A 22,185-nucleotide genomic window follows, 5' to 3' on the forward strand; every position below is an offset into this window, starting at 1 on the left:
CCATCCGGTCACATTGGCGGCAAGCCACTCCCACAAAGGAGGCCACACCCACAGAGTAGGTTCGAACAATTTTTGAAACTCACCACTGCAAGTGTTACATAGTTAGCTACATCAGAAAAATCATATGGTAGAAGACTATGTTATGGATTTAATTTCATTTACGTGCTGTGTTTCATAATTTTCCTAGAAATACCCTAAATATCCCTAAAAAATGATCATATCCCTATAAGATTACTGACAAAAGGAGGTTGCAAGAGTAGAAAAGTACCTAACTCTATTGTAGGAATCATTTTGTATCTAGCTATTTCACAGATTTTGCATCTCATGAACAAAAAGAAAAGGGAAAAAATATTGATAATACCTGAGGAATGTTGGGTTGGAAAGTACTGTACAGGGTTCTGGTTTCGACGTGCTCCGGCACCAAGCCCTGAGTTCTGAGAATGTGAAGAGCCAGCCTTTCTTCTCTAGGTCCCAGGTGTTCGTGCAATATTTTGTTTACCTCTGAAATCAAGAGAAAGAAACAATGAAAATCACAAGAAGCTCACCACAGAGCATTGAAAGTAGACATTCCCATCCGCTGTCAACCTTTCTAAACAGACCAGACAGAAAACATGATCAGGTGAAATAATTCTACTTCATTCTAAGGGTACGTACATTTACAGAATCTTGCGAATCTGAAAGTACAAATCCTTTCTTCCTTGCTATCTCCTTAAATGCCTGGAAAGCTAGGGACGGCCTCTTCTGAGTCTCTCTTTCTCCACCCATTATACAGCTGTGGGCTATGCCCTCTCTTATCTGACCATTCCCTAATCATCCTTTCCTTGCCCTGTCTGTCAAAGTAGCAATAGCAACAGCAGTTAGACTTATATACCGCTTCATAGGGCTTTCAGCTTTCACTTCTGCAGGTGTGGCCTGCTTTCCGGGTCCACTGGTAAAACCTCTTCTAACCGGTTCGGTAGATTTGACGAACCGGTTCTACCGAATAGGTGCGAACTGCTAGGAACCCACCTCTGTGATATTTACACTGATAATGATACATTGGTTACTAGTTTGGATAATAAAATGTCTGCAAGAAAACAAGCAAGCTGAGAGAGCACCAAGGACTCCTCACAATTTATGGAAACATTTTTTGTTCACTTTTTCCTAGTGTACAAGAGAAAAGTCCATTGAGCATTGCTGAGCTGGCATTCCAAATCACAACCTCTTATGTATGGATAGTTGCTTATCAACGTCTTTGTTTAGCAACTTTCTTTAGCAAGGAAGATAAAGCAGAAATGGCTAGCTTGATTATTCTATTCAAAGAGAAGAATATATTTATATTTTTTATTTGGATATCGCTTCTGGATTTTGTCCCTCTGATGACAAAAAAAGAAAAGAAAAAAAGAAACTTTGATGTTGGTTATACGAACACTTCACTTAACAGCCAAACTGCTGGTCTCATTTGTGACTACTAAACAAGGACTACCCCGGGGGTGGGTTTCAACCGGTTCACGGCGGTCCCTGGTCGGCGAACCCGGAAGTAAGTAGCTTCCGGGAACGGCGAAGGGCGCGCCCGCCCGCCCGCGGTCCTTACCCGGTTTTGACGAGTTCTGCGCTTCCACGCATGCACAGGACGCATACAGCGCCTGCGCGATCCTCCAGGAGCAGCTGGAGCGTCGCGCAGACGCTAGTACACATGCGTGCACCGCGCGCGTGCACGAGGACGCTGCCGGCCCCGTTCCAACCGAGAAACCCACCCCTGGACTACCCATAAATGCAACCCTATGGTCTATATTAATACAGTTAAGAGGATAATGGAGATAAATGGTAATGTGACAAATATGAAGCAGTAACACTCTGTTAATAGACAAGGATTTACCAAATTCTTCCAAAGTATAGTCCCTTCCTCCATAGCTAATTCTTTTTCCATTTTCAGAAAGGACTGGAGGACGATGGCCTTTAACTCTGGCAAGGTTTTGCAAAAGTTGTGTTGGCTTCAACTGATCCCTCCAAGTATTGATACCTGATCTTTATAGGAAACAAAACACATTTTGGAATAAATGCATTATAGTCTCGGCCGTATTGTATATACTTTGATTATTCTTAGATGCGATTGTTATAATATTCCATTCCTTGCAAAAAAAAAAGGTAGACAGGAAGACAGAAGGAAAGAAAAGCAGTACCATCAAAATGACAATTAAGGTTTTTTTTTTTTAATCCTTCCTAAAAACTGTTTTAGTTTGTTTTAATTTCATTTTCCAGATACTTAAAGAAGGAATTACTTAAAAACGTTTTCCACGATTTCAACAAGGGAGCTTTTCTAAATGACACTCACTTAACTGATGTCTCACTTAACAAAATATAAATTTTGGGCTCAATGGTGGTGACAAGTAGAGAACTACCTGTAACATGCATAGAGACACATAAATGCAACGCGGCAACAGAAAGATGCCACACTGTTTTGACAAAGAAAATGAGGACACTGCTAGAATCCAAGAGAAGTTGGAAAGAATTCCAGAAGTTACATTCTTTCCATATTTTGTTATAGTTTAAAAGAAATAAGTCCAATTAAAATGCAGAACTAAACAAAAAATCCAGATAAATGGATAGAAAAAGATTACTCCCATTTATTGAATAATTGACTAATTAGTATGCCAGTCAATCACATTCTAGCTGGCTTTTAGGGATTAAGCCCAGGATTTGGTTTTATCAGGGGTTCCACCACAAAACCGCGTTCGACTAAAGCGCGCTCGACGAAACCGCGTAGCTGACGTCATCACAGGGCGACAACAGCGCGGAGACAGAAGCACGCTGTAAACGCTAAACCTAAAATTAACCCCTAAACCTAAACCTAACCCTTAACCTAACCCTAAACCTAATCCTAACCCTTAACCTAACCCTAAACCTAACCCTAACCCTTAACCTAACCCTAAACCTAACCCTAACCCTTAACCTAACCCTTAACCTAACCCTAAAGCTAACCCTAAAGCTAACCCTTACCTTAACTTGAATCGGCTTGCTTTCAAAGCGCTATTTAAAGCACCCTTCTTTCTCCGCGCTCGCTGTTGTCGCCCTGTTGATGATGTCAGCGACGCGGTTTAATCGGGCGCGCTTTAGTCGAGCGCGGTTTTGTAGTGCCACGTTATCAGGACTTGTTAGATATCCCCCCCCCCGATAAAGGTTTCCACCAAGGTCCTCTGTTCCGGCGGGAACAGAGGTCGAATTCCATTGGTCAAGAGGTCTGACAGATCCCTTTAAAAGGGGATGCTGTCCGACCCGTCTTCAGCCAGATGTTCACTTGACTTGCAATAAAGAGCTGTTGTTACTGGAGCCTTTACCCGATCTAAGGGGACCCAGGGAGAACTAATTGGGGTAGGAAAGACTTACATGCAGTGTTGTTGTGGTATCCCACAATGAGATCCAAAGCGGGAGAGGAATCTGTTTTCCAGATCGATTGTGGTTTCGCCAACTTTTTCATCTCGAGTCAGCAGATCATAGTCGTAGACGGAAATTTTCAAATCCTTCTCTTGAGGCAGGAAGCAGCTCAGTTCATACATTCTGATTGCAGAAATAGCAATAGTCAATTTCAATTCCAGAAAAGTGATTATTAAAAAGACGAACAAAGCTAAAATAATTACTAGCACTGCTCACTCAACTGAGTAGTTTGAAGCGCTGTTATTTCAAACAAGAGAGCAATATTGATGGTGTACCGCAGGGGTGGGTTTCAACCGGTTCGCACCGGTCCCTGCGATCCGGTTGGTCGCCGAACCCGGAAGTAAGTAACTTCCGGGAACGGCGAAGCCCCCCCACCCCCGCGCCCGCGCGCGCCCGCACACCCGCGCCTGCTCCTTACCCGGTTTTTACGAATTCTGCGCTTCCACGCATGCGCAGAACGCATACAGCGCCTGCGCGATCCTCCAGGAGCAGCTGGAGCATCGTGCAAACGCTAGTACGCATGCGCGTGCTGTGTGCGCGCGTGCGCCACGTGCGTGCGCGAGGACGCCGCACGTGTGCGCGAGGACGCCGCCGGCCTCGTTCCAACCGAACCGGTTGGAACGGGGCGAGAAACCCACCCCTGGTGTACCGGTACTTGAAAGGAAAGATTCATTCTACATGTTGTCCAAAGGCTGAACTGAAGTTTTACAGAGGAGATCCAAACTCGGAAAGAGGAGGCATTTCCTGATCGTGAGAGTTATTAAGCAATAAAAACTGTTGGCTTCTTGGAGATACCCATCTTGCACCACTGGACATTTATAAGCAAAGGTTGAAGTGCCATCTGTCTGGAAAATTGTAAGAACCCCTGACTTAGGAAAGGGATTGGATTAGTTGCCCCCCAACCTTTTGGGCACCAGGGACAGGTTCCGTGGAGAGAGGGTTTTCCACAGACTGGAATAGCAATAGCAATAGCAGTTAGACTTATATACCGCTTCATAGGGCTTTCAGCCCTCTCTAAGCGGTTTACAGAGTCAGCATATCGCCCCCAAAGTCTGGGTCCTCATTTCACCCACCTCGGAAGGATGGAAGGCTGAGTCAACCTTGAGCCGGTGAGATTAGAACCGCTGAACTGCAGATAACAGTCAGCTGAAGTGGCCTGCAGCACTGCACCCTAACCACTGCGCCACCTCGGCTCTGGAAGAGACATGGTTTTGTGTGTTGCCTACATGAGGTTTCACTTGTTTGCGTGGCCCAGTTTCCTGCATGCCACGGCCCGGTGCCAATCCATAGACTGAGGGTTTATGCTTCTACGAAAACTATTTTTTTACGTTATCAGAATGTGCCGATACACCTGATTTGTAAGGAAAATATCATTCCATTAAATCGATTATATTTTTCTTCGTTTTCCAAAATCTTTTTCAAATGTACTTCCACATTATAGCAATAGCAGTTAGACTTATATACCGCTTCATAGGGCTTTCAGCCCTCTCTAAGCGGTTTACAGAGTCAGCATATCGCCCCCAACAATAATCCGGGTCCTCATTTCACCCACCTCGGAAGGATGGAAGGCTGAGTCAACCTTGAGCCGGTGAGATTAGAACCGCTGAACTGCAGATAACAGTCAGGTGAAGTGGCCTGCAGTACTGCACCCTAACCACTGCGCCACCTCGGCTCTATCTATTATCTGTTTCAGAGTATCTCTGCCAGTATTAGAAGGACACTTGAGACCAAGGAACTTTTTCTCATTTGAGAATATTCTATTCTATCACAATTATTCTCTGAGTTTTAATCCAACTAAGGATCTTCTCTAGATAAAATCAACAGAAATGGCAGGGGGGGGGGAGACAGAAAACCATATCACATCCCGCCTCTTTCTCACACATAACCTATTTTTTCAAATATGAAAATAAATGCACAATTACCGGTATTTCTTTTACTAGTTTAATACAGTAGAAAGATCCCAAGCTGGTATTCTGCGCACAAATTCTAATTACAAGGGAAAGAGGAACATTTTAATTACCTACCTGCCAAAAATTGGATTCAGTGTATTGGGAATGTAATGATCTCTATCCTCAACAATTTTTTTGCCTAAGCCGAGCTTAATGTAAGGATCACACTATTCGGAAAAAAAATAAACAAAGAAGTTGTTAATGTTAAAAATATATATATTAACATTCATTGCCAGACTGATCAAAAATACATTATAAATGTTAAGTTCACAGCTGTCACAGAAAAAAATTTAAATTTCCAAAAATGTCAATGGGAAAGGCAGCTGTGTTTCCAAAGTCTTTCAATTAATTGCTAGGAATTTACTTATGTTGCATTTAATTACTCCATTAGGGCATTAAATACAGAAGCTTTAATGTATTCATTCCTCCATACCATTATTGGTCTCCGGACGCGCTTCAAGGTGCTAGTCGTTACTTTCAAAGCCCTTCATGGTTTAGGACCTGGCTACCTGAGAGACCACCTCCTGCCACATACCTCCCAACGACCAATAAGATCGCACAGGTTGGGCCTCCTCCGGGTGCCGTCGACCGGACAATGCCGGCTGGCGGCCCCCCGGGGGAGGGCCTTCTCTGTAGCGGTACCGGCCCTGTGGAACGATCTACCCGTAGAGATCCGGACCCTTACCACTCTCACGGCCTTCCGGAAAGCGACCAACACCTGGCTGTTCCGGTAGGCCTGGGGCTGTTGATTATCTCCAGCCCCACTTAGATTGAATGGATGGTGGATTATTTTAATAATTGTTTTTCTTTTTTAAAATGTTTTTTAATCTTGCTGTGAGCCGCCCAGAGTCCCAACGGGAGTGCGTGGCATACAAATTCTATTAAACTCAAAACAGACTCATACTACGAGACAGATCATGATGAATGACGTTTTACAGATATCTTGAGTGAAAATCAGTTCTTTAAGAACACTTCAAATCACTGTATATTTATTCATTCCTGTCAACTACTCTCCAACTCATTATTTAGATTTAATGCACCACAATGCTTTAATCCAGTGATGCTGGATCCAGAAATGCTGACTGAGGAGTTCTGGGAGTTGAATTCCACGTGGCACGACAAAACCGCGCTCCACTAAAGCGCGCCCGATTAAACCACGTCGCTGACGTCATCAGCAGGGCGACAACAGCGACTGCGGAGAAAAAAGGGCGCTTTAAATAGCGCTTTGAAAGCAAGCCGATTCAAGTTAAGGTAAGGGTTAGGTTTAGGGTTAGGGTTAGGGTTAGGGTTAGGGTTAGGGTTAGGTTAAGGGTTAGGGTTAGGGTTAGGGTTAGGGTTAGGGTTAGGGTTAGGGTTAGGGTTAGGGTTAGGTTAAGGGTTAGGGTTAGGGTTAGGGTTAGGGTTAGGGTTAGGGTTAGGGTTAGGGTTAGGGTTAGGGTTAGGGTTAGGTTAAGGGTTAGGGTTAGGTTTAGCGTTAGGTTAAGGGTTAGGTTTAGGGGGGTTAGGTTTAGGTTTAGGGGTTAATTTTAGCTTTAGCGTTTACAGCGTGCTTTTTTCGTCGCACTGTGATGACATCAGCTACACGGTTTCGTCGCGCGCGCTTTAGTCGAACGCGGTTTTGTGGTGGAACCGAATTCCAGACAACCGAACCTTCCTGATTCTGAGAAACATTGCTCTAATTTGTATTATTGGTTGGAGATATTAACTTACCAGTCCATTATTATCCTTAGGTTGGAGCTCTAAAGCTCGTATTACATAAATCCGTACAATACACTCCTGAGGTCCACTGTCTGGTAACTCACGAAACTGCCGAGGAGGAGGTGATACGGTTGGATCATCTGGAAATGTGTAGATCCGGAAAGAGCCCTAATAAATCACACAAAACACTAGTAAATAAGCCAAAACAAGCCTTATTACAGTCAAGGGAGATATGAAAATACGATATCACATTTGTTTATTCATTTATTAAAGTGGTATCCAGCCATAGTATACAATCGCACTTCATTACTTGCATTAAAAATATTTGTTTGCAAGATTTGACTTGATCTATTTGTATTGTTCTGAATAGAAAATGAGAATTCGTTTTGATTAACATTCCAAAGCACGACTTTGGAAATAATAATTTCAATAAGCCAAACGTTACCAAGACCTGATTTGGATAACTGTGTGGAATGAAAACTTTGCAATCACTTGATAGCCAATGTTTCAATCAATATTCAAGGGATATTCTATCATATGTGTGAAACAGAGTTGGCACGGGGCGGACAGATACAGCTGTGTATCGTCTGCATATTGATGGTATTTTATCCCGTGCCGTCGAATGATCTCACCCAGCGGTTTCATGTAGATATTAAATAGGAGCGGGGACAGGACCGATCCCTGCGGTACCCCATACTTCAGGGGCCTAGGGGTCGACCTCTGCCCTCCGACCAACATCGACTGCGACCTGTCCGAGAGGTAAGAGGAGAACCACCGTAGGACAGTGCCTCCCACCCCCACCTCCCGCAGTCGTCGCAGAAGGATACCATGGTCGATGGTATCGAAAGCCACTGAGAGGTCAAGGAGCACAAGGACGGAGGCATAACCTCCATCCCTGGCTCTCCAGAGGTCATCGATCAATGCGACCAAAGCGGTTTCCATGCTGTAGCCCGGCCTAAATCCTGACTGGAAGGGATCTAGATAATCGGTTTCCTCCAAGGACCGCCGGAGCTGAAAGGCTACCACCTTCTCAACAACCTTCCCCACAAAGGGGAGGTTGGAGACTGGACGGTAATTGTTTAAAGCGGCTGGATCCAGAGATGGCTTCTTCAGAAGGGGTCTCACCACCGCCGCCTTTAGAGTGTAATTTTTAAACTGTTGTATTCTCTTATTTATCCCCCCTCCCTTTTTATTGTAAGCCACCCGGAGTCCTCCGGGAGACAAAATCAACGTATCCCACTTTTCCCTATTGCAAGTATAATCTATTGTACTTGTAATATATCCCTATTGCAAATATAATGTATTTGTTGTTTTCATTGTACCTTAAACTCTCCTGCAACTGTAGGGTCATCATTTTCTTCGGTTTTACCTCGATACAACTTGAAAGTATCACAGAAGTCTGTTAAACCCCTAAAGTCAGGCACATTCTCCAGTTCACAGTTGTAAACCTACAAAAAAAAAAGTGAAGTGCCACAATTAAAAGAACTGTGATGTATACACATCGATGACAGGTGCTGAGAAATTTAAAATAGGGAAAAATATTCCCGGCTCCAAACAAACATAATGATGTGGGGAAAATGTTTAATTGTATTTGTGAAATAATTCTCGAAAATAGTAAAAAAACAACAACACCAGATTATTCAAACAATAAATTAGTGAGTAATAGCATAGAGCAGTGTTTCTCAACCTTGGCAACTTGAAGATGTCTGGACTTCAACTCCCAGAATTCCCCAGCCAGCAAATGCTGGCTGGGGAATTCTGGGAGTTGAAGTCCGGACATCTTCAAGTTGCCAAGGTTGAGAAACACTGGCATAGAGAGACATTTTGATCTAGTCAGGTTAAGGCACCAAGCTGAAAACCAGGAGACTTTGATTTCTAGTCTCATCTTAGTTACAAATCTAGTTAGGTGACCAGGCCAGTCATCGAAGCAAGCAACAACATACCATTTCTGAAAAAAATTGTGAAGAAAACTGCAGTGACGTCTCCAGGAGTCAACAACTACTTGAAAGCAGTGACGTGCGGTGAGGTTTATGGCTGGTGAGGCAAGCGGGCAAAAGCCGCCCTATGTCGGACACCGCGGCAGGGCGTTCGGATGCCCCCGACGCTGTGTCCGCCATAGGGGCGGGACGCATCCCGCCTCTATGGCAGACATAGTGCCGGAGTGGCCAAAAGCCTCATTCTTGACAGCGGGCAAAAGACGCGTCCCGCCTCTATGTCGGACATAACGCCGGAGCAGCCAAAAACCTCTTTCTTGCTTTTGGCCGCTCCGGCGCTGTGTCCACCATAGAGGCTTTTGGCCGCTCCGGCGCTGTGTCCACCATAAAAGTATCACCCCCAAATACAAACAAACAAATAACAGCATTGTAACATTACAGATGATCATAATAGATATTAAAAGGAATCTATTGCGTATTTTTTTGGAGAGGATGAATTGGGCTAAGAAAAGGTACTGATCTAAAACCTAGTAATTTTAGAACACTGTTATTTTTTAAAACTTAGACGCCAATGCTAGTCTCATCCATAAAATAAATACCTTCAACGTATCATATCCTTTCTGAACGTACTGCCCACATTTTTCAGTGTCACCTACTGAAGCATAAAATTTGCTCCACCAGTCCACGACTTCTTTTTCCTAAAGAATAAAAAATAAAAAAAGGAAGAATAAAAGGCTGCCCCTGAAGAGTGTTTGAAGACTCCAGTTAGTCCAGAACGCAGCCGCGCGAGCGATAGTGGGCGTACCTACGTACACCCACGTTACACCTACCCTCCGCGAGCTGCACTGGCTTCCCATTGGTCTCCGGACACGCTTCAAGGTGCTAGTCGTTACTTTTAAAGCCCTACATGGTATCGGACCTGTCTACCTGAGAGACCGCCTCCTGCCAATTACCTCCCAGAGGCCTATAAGATCGCACAGACTAGGCCTCCTCCGGGTTCCATCTGCTGGCCAATGACGGCTGGTGACTCCCCGGGGGAGGGCCTTCTCTGTAGCTGCTCCGGCCCTATGGAACGATCTCCCCGTCGAGATCCGGACCCTTACACTACCCTTCCGGCCTTCCGCAAAGCCACCAAGAGCTGGCTGTTCCGGCAGGCCTGGGGCTGTTGACTTTGTCCAGCCCCACCCTAAGTTGTGAATGTGTGGATCTTTTAATGTTGTTTTATTTTTGTATGTCTTCCCCTTCCCTTATTTACTTGTAAGCCGCCCTGAGTCTCTCGGGAGTGGGCGGCATACAAACTAACTAACTAACTAACTAACTAACTAACTAACTAACCAACCAACCAACCAACCAACCAACCAACCAACCAACCAACCAACCAACCAACCAACCAACCAACCAACCAACCAAATAAATAAATAAATAAGTAAGAAACAACAATCTCTAGAATAATCATTTTTAGCTATACTGTACACAAAGTTTCCTTAATTTAGTTTCTTCCTGCCATATAAGATTACAATTCCTTAAGCCACACCCCAACCCGCCCCCTCTTCCACTGATATAAGTCTGCCTGTTCAAAGAGGTACAGAATTAAGGTTAAAGTTAGGGTTAGAAGCATTTTTTGGTGAAAAATATAACGTTACATGTACATTATACCATTATAGGATCGTGTTCAATTAATTCAGTTCCATTATTTTTCACAAAGAAGCTTCTAAATCCTTTGGATCTGTAAAACTATTTTTTCCAATAAAGGGGACCCTGGCAGATTTTTTTCCCCCAATTAAGTAGTGCATATTAAATTGATGCAAGTTAAAATTAATAGATAGAGCATCAATAATTCAAACTACATAGACGCGATTCAATTACCTTTTCAGTGAGCTGTTCGTGGAAACACATCCCGGGGTGGATCGGTGTGGAAAAACCAAAACAGAACAATTAAAATCAAACCAAGCATCTGTATTTTATACAACATTACAGAAGACAAAATGTGATTTTTGGATTATGGATATATGTTTTCAGATAATGTGCTTTGCTTTTCTCTGAACATTGCCCGTGTCTTTAATTAGTGAAGTTCATTCGGATCCACCACAGATATTATAATTCCATCAGTCTTATCAAATGAATATAAAGAGAAATCATGTCTTGAAATGATCTCCAGGACACTTCTGGATTAGCCCAAGAATCAAAGAATTAATTGATTTGTTTAGGAACATCAAGAAATTAAGACTGGACCAATAATCTGTTTCTCCGAAAGAGGACTACAGTTAGGAGCATGATAATCTTATTCTATTTATCTTAAATTTCATAGACATTGTTAAAGGAATTCTGAATAGCTTGCATTAAATTGTTCCTCTGATTACATTTTGTCCTACAATCACCTTTTTAAACAATTTACAATAAAATTCTATCAATTATATCCCAGTGAATTTGACAGAATGTACTTCCAAATAGGAGTGCACGGCTATTTATTTTACATTGTACGAAATTTGTAATCTAACGCATATTCTCTGTGTATTTTGATCCCCCCCCCTCTGTTATTATAAGCTAGGACAGTTTATCTTTTAAACACAGCTTTATTTGGAAACAAAACTAAATGATTCTTAAATATGTAAAACCAAGTATGTAAGAAATATTGAATGACAGCAAAGAATGAGTTTATATTTTTTTTTCTAAATATTTATAAGAAATTATCCGTTACACTACAGATGATTGTTTAAGCTAGGGGTGTCAAACTCAATTTCATTGAGGGCCTCATCAGGGTTATGTTTGACCTTGGAGGCCAAGGGTGGGTGTGGCCAGCCCAACGTCACTCCTGTTGGGGACGCCCGGGATGGCCCGTGTGCTCTGCCAATGAAAACAGGCTCCCGAGCTCCGTTTTTGGCTGAGACGGCCTCCTGCAACTCCTTGCCGGTGAAAACGGAGGCCGTTTTTGCTGGCAGAAGCACCATGGGCCAGTTCTTCATTGTTTCCAGGGCAGCCACGTTGGCCCGATCCAGCCCCCGGGCCTTCAGTTTAACATCCCTGGTTTAAGCTTTCTGTCTCTCTATGTCATAATCCTATCAACCAAATGGCGATAAGGGGAACACAGATTAGATCCATTTTTTTTCACTGCAACAATAGCAATAGCAGTTAGACTTATATACTGCTTCATAGGGTTTTCAGCCCCCTCTAAGCGGTTTACAGAGTCAGCATATTGCCCCTAACAATCCGGGTCCTCATTTCACCCACCTCGGAAGGATGGAAGGCTGAGTCAACCTTGAGCCGGTGAGATTTGAACCGCCGAACTGCAGATAACATTCAGCTGAAGTGGCCTGCAGTACTGCACCCTAACCACTGCGCCACCTCGGCTCAAAACCCCTATGAGGAAGGCTGGGCTGAGTTTTATAGATTTTACCAAAAAGAAGGATCTTCTGTAAATTGTTTCCTATAATTATTCCTGGAAAAAGTATTATTTTCATAGGAAAAGTCTTTAAACAGGCTTTCCCAGCAAAATACAATTACAATTTCTAAGTAGGAAGGAACCAGTTGATGATAGGACCCATAAGCAATCACTGACCAAGAAAAATTGTTTCATTAATTTATTATATACTTAGTGCTTTGAGGTTTTGGAGAAAGCATGTAAAAATAATCACTTCCAAATTTTGTTCTCCAATGGCAGAAAAAAAAATCGGGCATATCAAACAATGTAATTTTATTTTGATTGACAACCATTTATCAATTTAGACCGTGGCACGACAAAACCGCGCCTGATTAAACCGCGTCGCTGACGTCATCAGCAGGGCGACAACAGTGAGGGTTAGGGTTAGGGTTAGGTTTAGGGTTAGGTTTAGGGTTAGGTTTAGGGTTAGGTTTAGGGTTAGGTTTAGGGTTAGGTTTAGGGTTAGGTTTAGGGTTAGGTTTAGGGTTAGGTTTAGGGTTAGGTTTAGGGTTAGGTTTAGGGTTAGGTTTAGGGTTAGGTTTAGGGTTAGGTTTAGGGTTAGGTTTAGGGTTAGGTTTAGGGTTAGGTTTAGGGTTAGGTTTAGGGTTAGGTTTAGGGTTAGGTTTAGGATTAGGTTTAGGGTTAGGTTTAGGGGGGTTAGGTTTAGGGGGGTTAGGTTTAGGGGGGTTAGGTTTAGGGGTTAATTTTAGGTTTAGCGTTTTTTCTCCGCGCTGTTGTCGCGCTGTGATGACGTCAGCTACGCAGTTTCGTCGAGCGCCCTTTAGTCAAACGCGGTTTTGTGGTGGAACCAATTTAGACAGGGGTCTATCCCTCTGAATTCACTGGATTCATTTCTGAGCATGCACACACAATGTTTTACTGTTAGCAAGCCAATTGGATGTCACATGTTAGTGGCGACACATCTGCGTGAAAGCATTTCCCCCCCCCATTTTCAGTGTAAGGTGTAATTTTCAGCGGTGATAATGGAGATGTTTCTCAATTTTGCTTTGAACTGGAGCTTTTATTTTTCTCCAAAAGCTCCCTGTGTAGAATGAAAGTGGCGTGAAAGCTGAATGATAAAAGCATCAAAGGTGGAATAATCCCCATGCATTTTCCCCCCCCCCCATCTATACATACATGTACTGTGCTTGGAGAAGCCATTTTGCTGAGTGCAGTTGACATACTGCTTATGCACTAGAAATTGGAATGCAGTTCGTGAAACTTCTGCAACTGTCATACTAGTCTGACATCTGTACATCATTTGTTCTAATAAGTCTTTATTTTCCATTCTGCTCCAGTAAAAATTAGAACGCTGCATCTTTAAAGGAAGCTTCAGCTCAAAACAAACTAATATATGAAATTAGATTTAAACATCCCTTTGATTTTAAATACCGTGTTTACTTTGAACACACCAATTCCACGTCTTAATTCTACGTTCTGATGGTTATATATCAGTCAAAATATTCTATATATCAAAATATAACCATTAATGACAATTATTTGGCCAATTTGCCTTGCCTGAAGCTGCAGATCTAGAGACGTTCCTATCGTTACAATTGCCACTAATTGTTAAAAATATAATGCAATTATATTAATGGTTCTCACCAGAGGTGGGTTCCTACCAGTTCGCACCTATTCGGTAGAACCGGTTCGTCAAATCTACCGGACCGGTTAGAAGAGGTTCCACCAGTGGACCCGGAAAGCGGGCCACACCTACAGAAGAGGCTCCAAAATTTTTTGAAACCCACCACTGCTAAAGGGTTAGGGGTGCAAGGATCTTGTAACTTGACAGCTTTAAGACTTGCATGCTTCAATGCCAGAGTTCCTGAGCCAACGTGACTGGAGGAGGAATTCTGGGAGTTGAAGTCCACAAGTCTTAAAGCTGTCAGGTTTGAACACCCCTAGTTTTTTTTTTCTAAAGGGTTAGGGGTGCAAGGGTCTTGTAATTCGACAGCTTTAAGACTTGCGTGCTTCAATGCCAGAGTTTCTGAATAGCTACTTGGACCAACCTAAGTACTAATTCATAATTTCATATCCGGTCACACGGGCGGCAAGCCACTCCCATCCGGTCACATGGGTGGCAAGCCACTCCCACAAAGGAGGCCACACCCACAGAGTAGGTTCAAACAATTTTTGAAACCCACCACTGGTTCTCACCAAAAGGAACTTAGTAATGTGCATGGACCTTCAAAGTTTAATAAGTTATTTATTTTTTGTGCTTTCTTCAAGCACCTCAAAGTGATCCTTATTTTATTTAAATAAGGCACTATAGCTTACTATCTTGTCTTTAATTATTTCAGGTATTCTAAACATAGTGCCTTATTTTAGCATGTATGTACATGGCATTCTGTAGTTAATCTCTAAAGTCACTTTGGTCTGTTAAATTGCTTTACGAGTATCATTGTTCTGACTGATGGTGGTTGAACAGAAGCTTAAGTAGGAATCTTTTTAGTTGCTTTCCTGGAATCCTTATAAAATAGTTTGAGATGCCATGAGTGGAACTTAGCATCTTTTTACACCATGGATAATATATGCAAACATCTGATTTAGTATATAGGAAAGTATGTCTGGTTTTTCCCCCCAAAAAAATTCCCCAAGAAAATATTGGAGTTTATTTCTATAAATTGGCTATTTCTTTAAATTATCTTAGATTTTTGCAATACAGAGAAAAATGTCCTTAACTTGTTTGATGCTTCAAGACCCCAGAAGAATAACTAGGGAATATAACCTCTTTGATTTGGGTCATCATTCTAATAATGTGTCTCTGGCAGAGGTGGGTTCCTACCAGTTCGCACCTATTCGGTAGAACCGGTTCGTCAAATCTACAGAACCGGTTAGAAGAGGTTCCACCAGTGGACCCGGAAAGAAGGCCACACCTACAGAAGAGGTTCCATCAATTTTTTGAAACCCACCACTGGTCCTTGGATATGATTATTCTACACTATCATGCTCCTATTTATAAAACTCAGTGCCTCTGTGAAAGGTAAGGATGACTACTGAGTTTATGGTGCAATCAGAACATTGCGTGTGTTGAAGTTGTTTTAACGCAAACCAAAGATGCCTTTTAAAAAACACGTTTACATCCTATTCTTATGCATGCCAGTGCTGTGTGTAAGGTGGTTCTGACAAGTGTCGTCGTCATCTTCATATCCGGTCACATGGGCGGCAAGCCACTCCCATCTGGTCACATGGGCGGCAAGCCACTCCCACAAAGGAGGCCACACCCACAGAGTAGGTTCGAACAATTTTTGAAACCCAGATATAATCTAAAATTATTGGCAGACAATTCAGGAACTGTGTCCATAAAGAAGACAGACAATATCAGCCCTCCATTGTTGATGATCTCCAAATATGTCGGTCTTGAGTTCCCACAAGACCCCATCAGAGTATCACCATACTGGCTGAAGAAATCCAACACATCTGAAGAGCACCAAATAGGGAAACCCGATTTACACATACGAAAAACAACGGGAAAACACAGAGTGATTGACACACATGCTGGCTACATAAGAGAACATATTAGCTATCAACAATTATTACAGATCAATTTTCTGGTAAGGTTTGCATGCCAAAAAAACAAATGAACTTGCCACAGAAACATTTAAAAAAGAAGTTTACCTGTGATGTTAGTAAGGGTTGACCATCTTCTACTTCAATTACAACATCTTGACGAGGTGCAGCTGCTAGAATAGTAACTGCAGATAAAACAAGTCTATTAAACCAAGAAACACTAAGAACCAGATTCAGGAGTCATAACTTCACCTTTTATTTCTCTTAATTCTTTTGCTCTTTTATTTGCTTCCACCAGATGGGACAAGTCAAGAGCCGAGGTGTCGCAGTGGTTAAATGCAGCACTGCAGGCCACTTCAGCTGACTGCAGTTCTGCAGTTTGGCTGTTCAAATCTCACCGGCTCAGGGTTGACTCAGCCTTCCATCCTTCCGAGGTGGGTAAAATGAGGACCCGAATTGTTGTTGGGGGGCGATATGCTGACTCTGTAAACCGCTTAGAGAGGGCTGAAAGCCCTAGGAAGCGGTATATAAGTCTAACTGGGCTTCTGCTCATTAAAACTGAAAGAAAATATCCTTCCTTCTTCTAAATCAGCGTTTTTAATTTAATTTAATTTATTAGATTTATAGGCCGCCCAATCCCGGAGGACTCCGGGCGGCTTAGACAGAACAAGAAAGCAAAACAAACAAAATGAAATAAAAATGAAGATTAAAATTCTCCAACACGCATACGTTCTGATCGGGGCTGGACCCTACATAATAAGGTCAACAGTTCCAGGCCTGCTGGAACAGCCAGGTCTTAACAGCTTTTCTGAAGGCCATGAGGGTAGGTGAGGTCCAGACCTCTGGGGGTAGCTGATTCCACAGGGTCGGAGCAGCCACAGAGAAGGCCCTCCTCCGAGGCCCCGCCAGCTGACACTGTCCGGCTGATGGCGTCCGAAGGAGGCCCACCCTGTGCGATCTTATCGGCCGTTGGGAGGTATGTGGCAGTAGGCGGTCTCGCAAATACGCTGGTCCTGAGCCATGTAGAGCTTTAAAGGTAATGACCAACACCTTGAATTGCATCCGGAGACCAATTGGCAGCCAGTGCAGCTCGCGGAGGGTAGGTGTAATATGGGTGTATCTCGGTTTTTCAAACTTGGCAACTTTCAAATGAATGAACTTCAGCTCCCAGATCTCCCCAACCAAAATTCTGGTAGTTGAAGTCCATACTTCTTAAACAAGAGGTAACTGGACTTTCTTCTTCTTCTTTTTCTTTGAAGTTTCTTTATGTCTGATCCAAGAAGCTTCTTCAGCTCTGTCTGAATGGTGGAGAATGGAAGTATTTAAATCCGTCCACTCACCACCCTCCAATTAGAGCTGAGAAGGTTTCTTGAATGAGAAGTGAAACCAAAATTTACTGGTAGTTGTGCACATGTGCACCTCCCAATGACCCACAGGCTGGGCCTCCTCCGGGTACCGTCGACCGGGCGATGCCGGTTGGCGACTTACTCGGGGGAGGTCTTTTTCTGTAGCTGCCCCGGCCCTGTGGAATGATCTACCCGCAGAGATCCGGACCCTTCCCACTCTCTCGGCCTTCCGGAAAGCCATTAAAACCTGGCTGTTCCGGCAGGCCTGGGGCTGTTGACCCCGAAATACGGTCCAGCCCCATTCAGAATGGAGTGCATGATGTGTTGCATTTTATATCTATTTTGCTTCCCTGTATCTTACTTTATTTTCTTTTTTCTTTTGGATTATTTTTGTATTGTAAGCCGCCCGGAGTCCTACGGGATCAGGCGGCATATAAATGTTATTAAACTAAACTAAACTAAACTAAACTAAACTAAACTAAACTAAACTAAACTAAACTAAACTAAACTAAACTAAACTAAACATTTATTTCAATGGTTTTTTTGTAAAGTTACTGTGAATCAATTATCTTAGTAGTAGCAAGACTGGGAGAACAATAACGGAAAAAATGTGTTTATTTTATAACTATACCTCTCATCTGTGGTGCAATATCTTCTTGAGTAATGTAAGGATCACAGCGAAACCTCTCCAGCGCATCAATGGTACATTGCCCCACGATAGGTTTTCGGCCAAACTGTCTGTGATCTATCACTTTAAGAACTAGTGATGGAGTGTACAATTCCTCTTTGGGCAATAACTAGTGAAAAACAAGCAAAATATATATTATGTAGACTACATTTAAAACCAATTACAAAAATACATCTAACACAGCAACATCTGGGATGGAGAAGTTAAAAAGTCAAAATAATTGAAGCTACATTTATTTTTAAATGTATAGTGATACTCAACTTATATGTGTTTATACCGTAATAATGATATCTGTGCTGTAGGAATCAACATTCCACCTCACGTATCTTCCCATCTACTTCTGAATGAGGATACAGAGCCGAGGTGGCGCAGTGGTTAAATGCAGCACTGCAGGCTACTTCAGCTGACTGCAGTTCGGCGGTTCAAATCTCACCGGCTCAAGGTTGACTCAGCCTTCCATCCTTCTGAGGTGGGTGAAATGAGGACCCAGATTGTTGTTGGGGGCGATATGCTGACTCTGTAAACCGCTTAGAGAGGGCTGAAAGCCCTATGAAGCGGTATATAAGTCTAACTGCTATTGCTATTGCTATATAACCATACTACAACTGAAGCTGTATGCAAACTAAGAGCCGAGGTGGCGCAGTGGTTAGGGTGCAGTACTGCAGGCCACTTCAGCTGACTGTTATCTGCAGTTCAGCGGTTCTAATCTCACCGGCTCAAGGTTGACTCAGCCTTCCATCCTTCCGAGGTTGGTAAAATGAGGACCCGGATTGTTCTTGGGGGTGATATGCTGACTCTGTAAACTGCTTAGAGAGGGCTGAAAGCCCTATGAAGCGGTATATAAGTCTAACTGCTATTGCTATTGCTATTGCTATATAACCATACTACAACTGAAGCTGTATGCGAACTTAAAAATAGGATTCATTTACAATGCTTAAATTTTTGCTCTGAATAGTTTACAGATTAAATATATGCATCAACACATATACCGGTTCTATTTTTTTAAATGATCAACATGTAGTCAGGATGTGCTATACATCTTTGCTATGAAGTCTTTGCGGTATCATACCACTTTCATGAAGAGAACAGATCCGGGGAAATTCGGCGTCTTCTTCAAGTTTTTGATCACGACAGATTCTACCATTACCCCTCCACATTCTATAATGAGACTGGGAGAAGTCACAGAAGCCATTTGATAGTTTTTCATGTTCCGTAATCCCCAGGCAAGGATCTATTGAAACAAATAAAGCAACAGACCCCCCAAAATAATCACGTTATGAATAGAAACATAATTTGCTGCAAAATTAATGTAAAAAAAATAAAAATAAAAGAAGGGGGGGCTGGAATGGGACAACTTCCTGTGGCCAACTCGCTGCGGCCAACTTGCCATGGCCAACTTGCCACAGGACCCCATGTCACCATGGGACAAGTTAACAATTCAATTTAATTACTTAAAAATAAATGAATATTTTAAATCGCATTTCATTTTGCCCTTCATTTTTCATCTTGACCCCTGCGGACTTCATGGATTTAGCAATGAAGGGGGGTTTTTTTGGGCATGAATTTGTTTTGCCATTGTCTTTTTCCAGGATGTTGTTATATTTCCCAGGATAACCTATTCTCGTGGATGTAATGCTACTTTATTCATAAAGCCAAGTACATTTCATAATATTCATTTCATAATATTCACCTAGGCGGTTCTTGGATGCCCACGATAGTCCTTAGATGCAAGGCAGATATAATTGTTAATTTGAGATCAAGTTCAGGACGGATGTGAATTAAGGATTTCTGAATTTATCATTAAAGCTTTTAATAATGGCATCACATCTGACATTGGATGGACATTGCATAACGGAAATAAAACACCATCCAGATTTGGGCGGTGGGAGAGGGGAATAACTGCCTAAACAATTGATGGGAGATGCTTATTACACATTAAAAGCATACTAAAATTTCATGCTAGCACTTAGCCTTGTGTAAGCAAGTATGCCCAAATGCCTTATTAACACGTCACTTCGGATAACAAATAAGCAATAACCAAAATACCTCAATTGCAGTAAGTTGTACAACAGGTCTAATTCCTTGCGGTACCATATATAGATTTGGTGCGCGTTGAGAAGGAAGAATTGGAAGATTGGTGCCACCCTGTTTAAAGATACACGTTTCTATAATTTATCGTGAGGCCAAACATGGATATTATCTCATCGATATTTTGGAAAGTCCAAAACAAGTTAATTTGTTGTTGTTTTTAATTACCTTTTCATTCAGTATAAGCTCAGCAGCTAAAAGAACATCTCCACAAGCCTTGCCTCCATTCTTAACTGGGTACCAAAGAAGTTTCGGATTGATATCAATATCTGGGTTCAATTTTACCATTGGAGAGCAAGAGGTTCTTCCAAGAAATTCGTCTTTGCCCTGGAATCACAAATACCAAAAATGATCCTGTATCTGACATCTAAACTAAACTAAAATGAGATCTAAACGTTTGGTAGGCTACCTACCACTTGGTCATTGTCAAAAAGGTCAACAACCACCTGAGGAGGATTTTCTGCTACCGTTTGCGGATCACCGTAAATTTCAATTTCATCAAATATAATAGTTTGATCCCAGGTTGGGTTCAGTGTTGAATGGATAATCTCAGTTGTTTTGCTTCGATGAAGGAATGAAACGTGAGCATATGGATCTGAAAGAGTACAGCAAGGGAATAGTGACATAGATTTATTTCCAGTTAAGCTTGTACATTTTTCTACTCTCTTTTTGCTTGGCTTAACAATCTTAAAAGTAGCCCTAACCTTGGTACCGAGTCATAGTAACCCACATTGCATGATTCCAAAAGATTTCAAAATTGTAATTTACTTCTCTCTCTGAATTTTTTTTCAGAAATAGAGGCAAATGAATAGAGTTTTAGGACTATTATGTTTTAAAAAACCGTTAAAATCATACGGGACCTCTGAAGAAGGGGGGGGGATATCATTTTCTGTACAAATTACTGTGACTTAGTATCATTTAAAGATTATCCCTCTGATTCCTTATGGAAGAGATGTAATGGCAGTGTTATGCATATTTTTAACGTTAGTATTTAAAAAGTTGTGGTGCCGTGTGGTCAGTGGCTAAGACGCTGAGCTTGTCGACCAGAAAGGCTGGCAGTTTGCCGGTTCGAATCCCTAGCGGCGCGTAACGGAGTGAGCTCCCGTTACTTGTCCCAGCTTCTGCCAACCTAGTCGTTCGAAAGCATGTAAAAATTCAAGAAGAAAAATAGGGGACCACCTTTGGTAAAGGTAAAGCCTTTGGTGTTTAGTCATGCCAAGCCACATGACCACGGAGACGTCTTCGGACAGTGCTGGCTCTTCGGCTTTGAAACGGAGATGAGCACCGCCCCCTAGAGTCGGGAATGACTAGCACGAGGGGAAGCGCGAGGGGAACCTTTATCTTTATTTAGAAAGTTTATGAAGTTGTTTGTTTGTTCTAGGAAAATATCAGAAAGAGGCACACGTTCTTTGAATTCATTCCCTGGCTTCTATTCTCTGTACCTGAAAAACTGTCTTTGTCCAAAGCTCTAAGATTTCTTCCCTGATAGATGTAACATCGAAGGTGGTAACTAAAAACTCCTGAAACAACAAAAACATAAGTCAGTGTAAATGAAACCATCTTTTTCTTTGTATGTGTATGCCTAAGAGCCGAGGTGGCGCAGTGGTTAGGGTGCAGTACTGCAGGACACTTCAGATGACTGTTATCTGCAGTTCAGCGGTTCTAATCTCACCGGCTCAAGGTTGACTCAGCCTTCCATCCTTCCGAGGTGGATGAAATGAGGACCCAGACTGTGGGGGCGATATGCTGACTCTGTAAACCGCTTAGAGAGGGCTGAAAGCCCTATGAAGAGGTATATAAGTCTAACTGCTATTGCTATTGCTATTTGAACCATGTTGACTCCTGGTAACTAAATGGACGAGTCCCTCCAGTTAATTTCCTAGGGCTGAGAGAGAATGACTGGCCTCAGGTTACACAGCCAATTTAGTGCCTAAGGCAGGATTAAAACTGACAGTTTATATACACTTATGTTGCTCCTCCCCCTATCCTCTTTATTCTGCCTATATTAATATGAGTCTCCATAGTCATCCCTCCATCTGTGTTTTTCGTGCTACACTTGTCAGTAATTTCCAATTTCTAGTCATTGTTTAGCATTTATTGGTCTTCGTTAATTCTATAGTAATTTTTATTATTTGGTTAG

The 22,185-nt window shown here is 42.4% G+C and overlaps 1 protein-coding gene across 1 annotated transcript in view; it reads right to left on the reverse strand.

Moving 5' to 3' along the window:
- Positions 1-22,185, reverse strand: part of MYOF (myoferlin) — a 122,339-nt gene that overhangs the window by 11,471 nt on the left and 88,683 nt on the right. Inside the window, exons 32-46 of the mRNA XM_087702348.1 lie at positions 21,488-21,565; positions 20,459-20,640; positions 20,214-20,372; positions 20,004-20,102; positions 19,027-19,188; positions 17,901-18,066; positions 16,032-16,108; positions 10,862-10,873; positions 9,595-9,693; positions 8,384-8,509; positions 7,074-7,229; positions 5,439-5,530; positions 3,367-3,537; positions 1,859-2,007; positions 362-501 (exon numbers count right to left, since the gene is read on the reverse strand). Coding sequence (XP_087558474.1) covers positions 362-501; positions 1,859-2,007; positions 3,367-3,537; positions 5,439-5,530; positions 7,074-7,229; positions 8,384-8,509; positions 9,595-9,693; positions 10,862-10,873; positions 16,032-16,108; positions 17,901-18,066; positions 19,027-19,188; positions 20,004-20,102; positions 20,214-20,372; positions 20,459-20,640; positions 21,488-21,565 — 1,868 coding nt within the window. The remainder of the gene's footprint in view (positions 1-361; positions 502-1,858; positions 2,008-3,366; positions 3,538-5,438; positions 5,531-7,073; positions 7,230-8,383; positions 8,510-9,594; positions 9,694-10,861; positions 10,874-16,031; positions 16,109-17,900; positions 18,067-19,026; positions 19,189-20,003; positions 20,103-20,213; positions 20,373-20,458; positions 20,641-21,487; positions 21,566-22,185) is intronic.

This window comes from Thamnophis sirtalis, unplaced genomic scaffold (genome assembly GCF_051295495.1).
Source record: "Thamnophis sirtalis isolate CommonGarterSnake01/CBP01778 unplaced genomic scaffold, rThaSir2_p1.2 scaffold_15, whole genome shotgun sequence".
In the NCBI taxonomy this organism is placed as follows: Eukaryota; Metazoa; Chordata; class Lepidosauria; order Squamata; family Natricidae; genus Thamnophis; species Thamnophis sirtalis.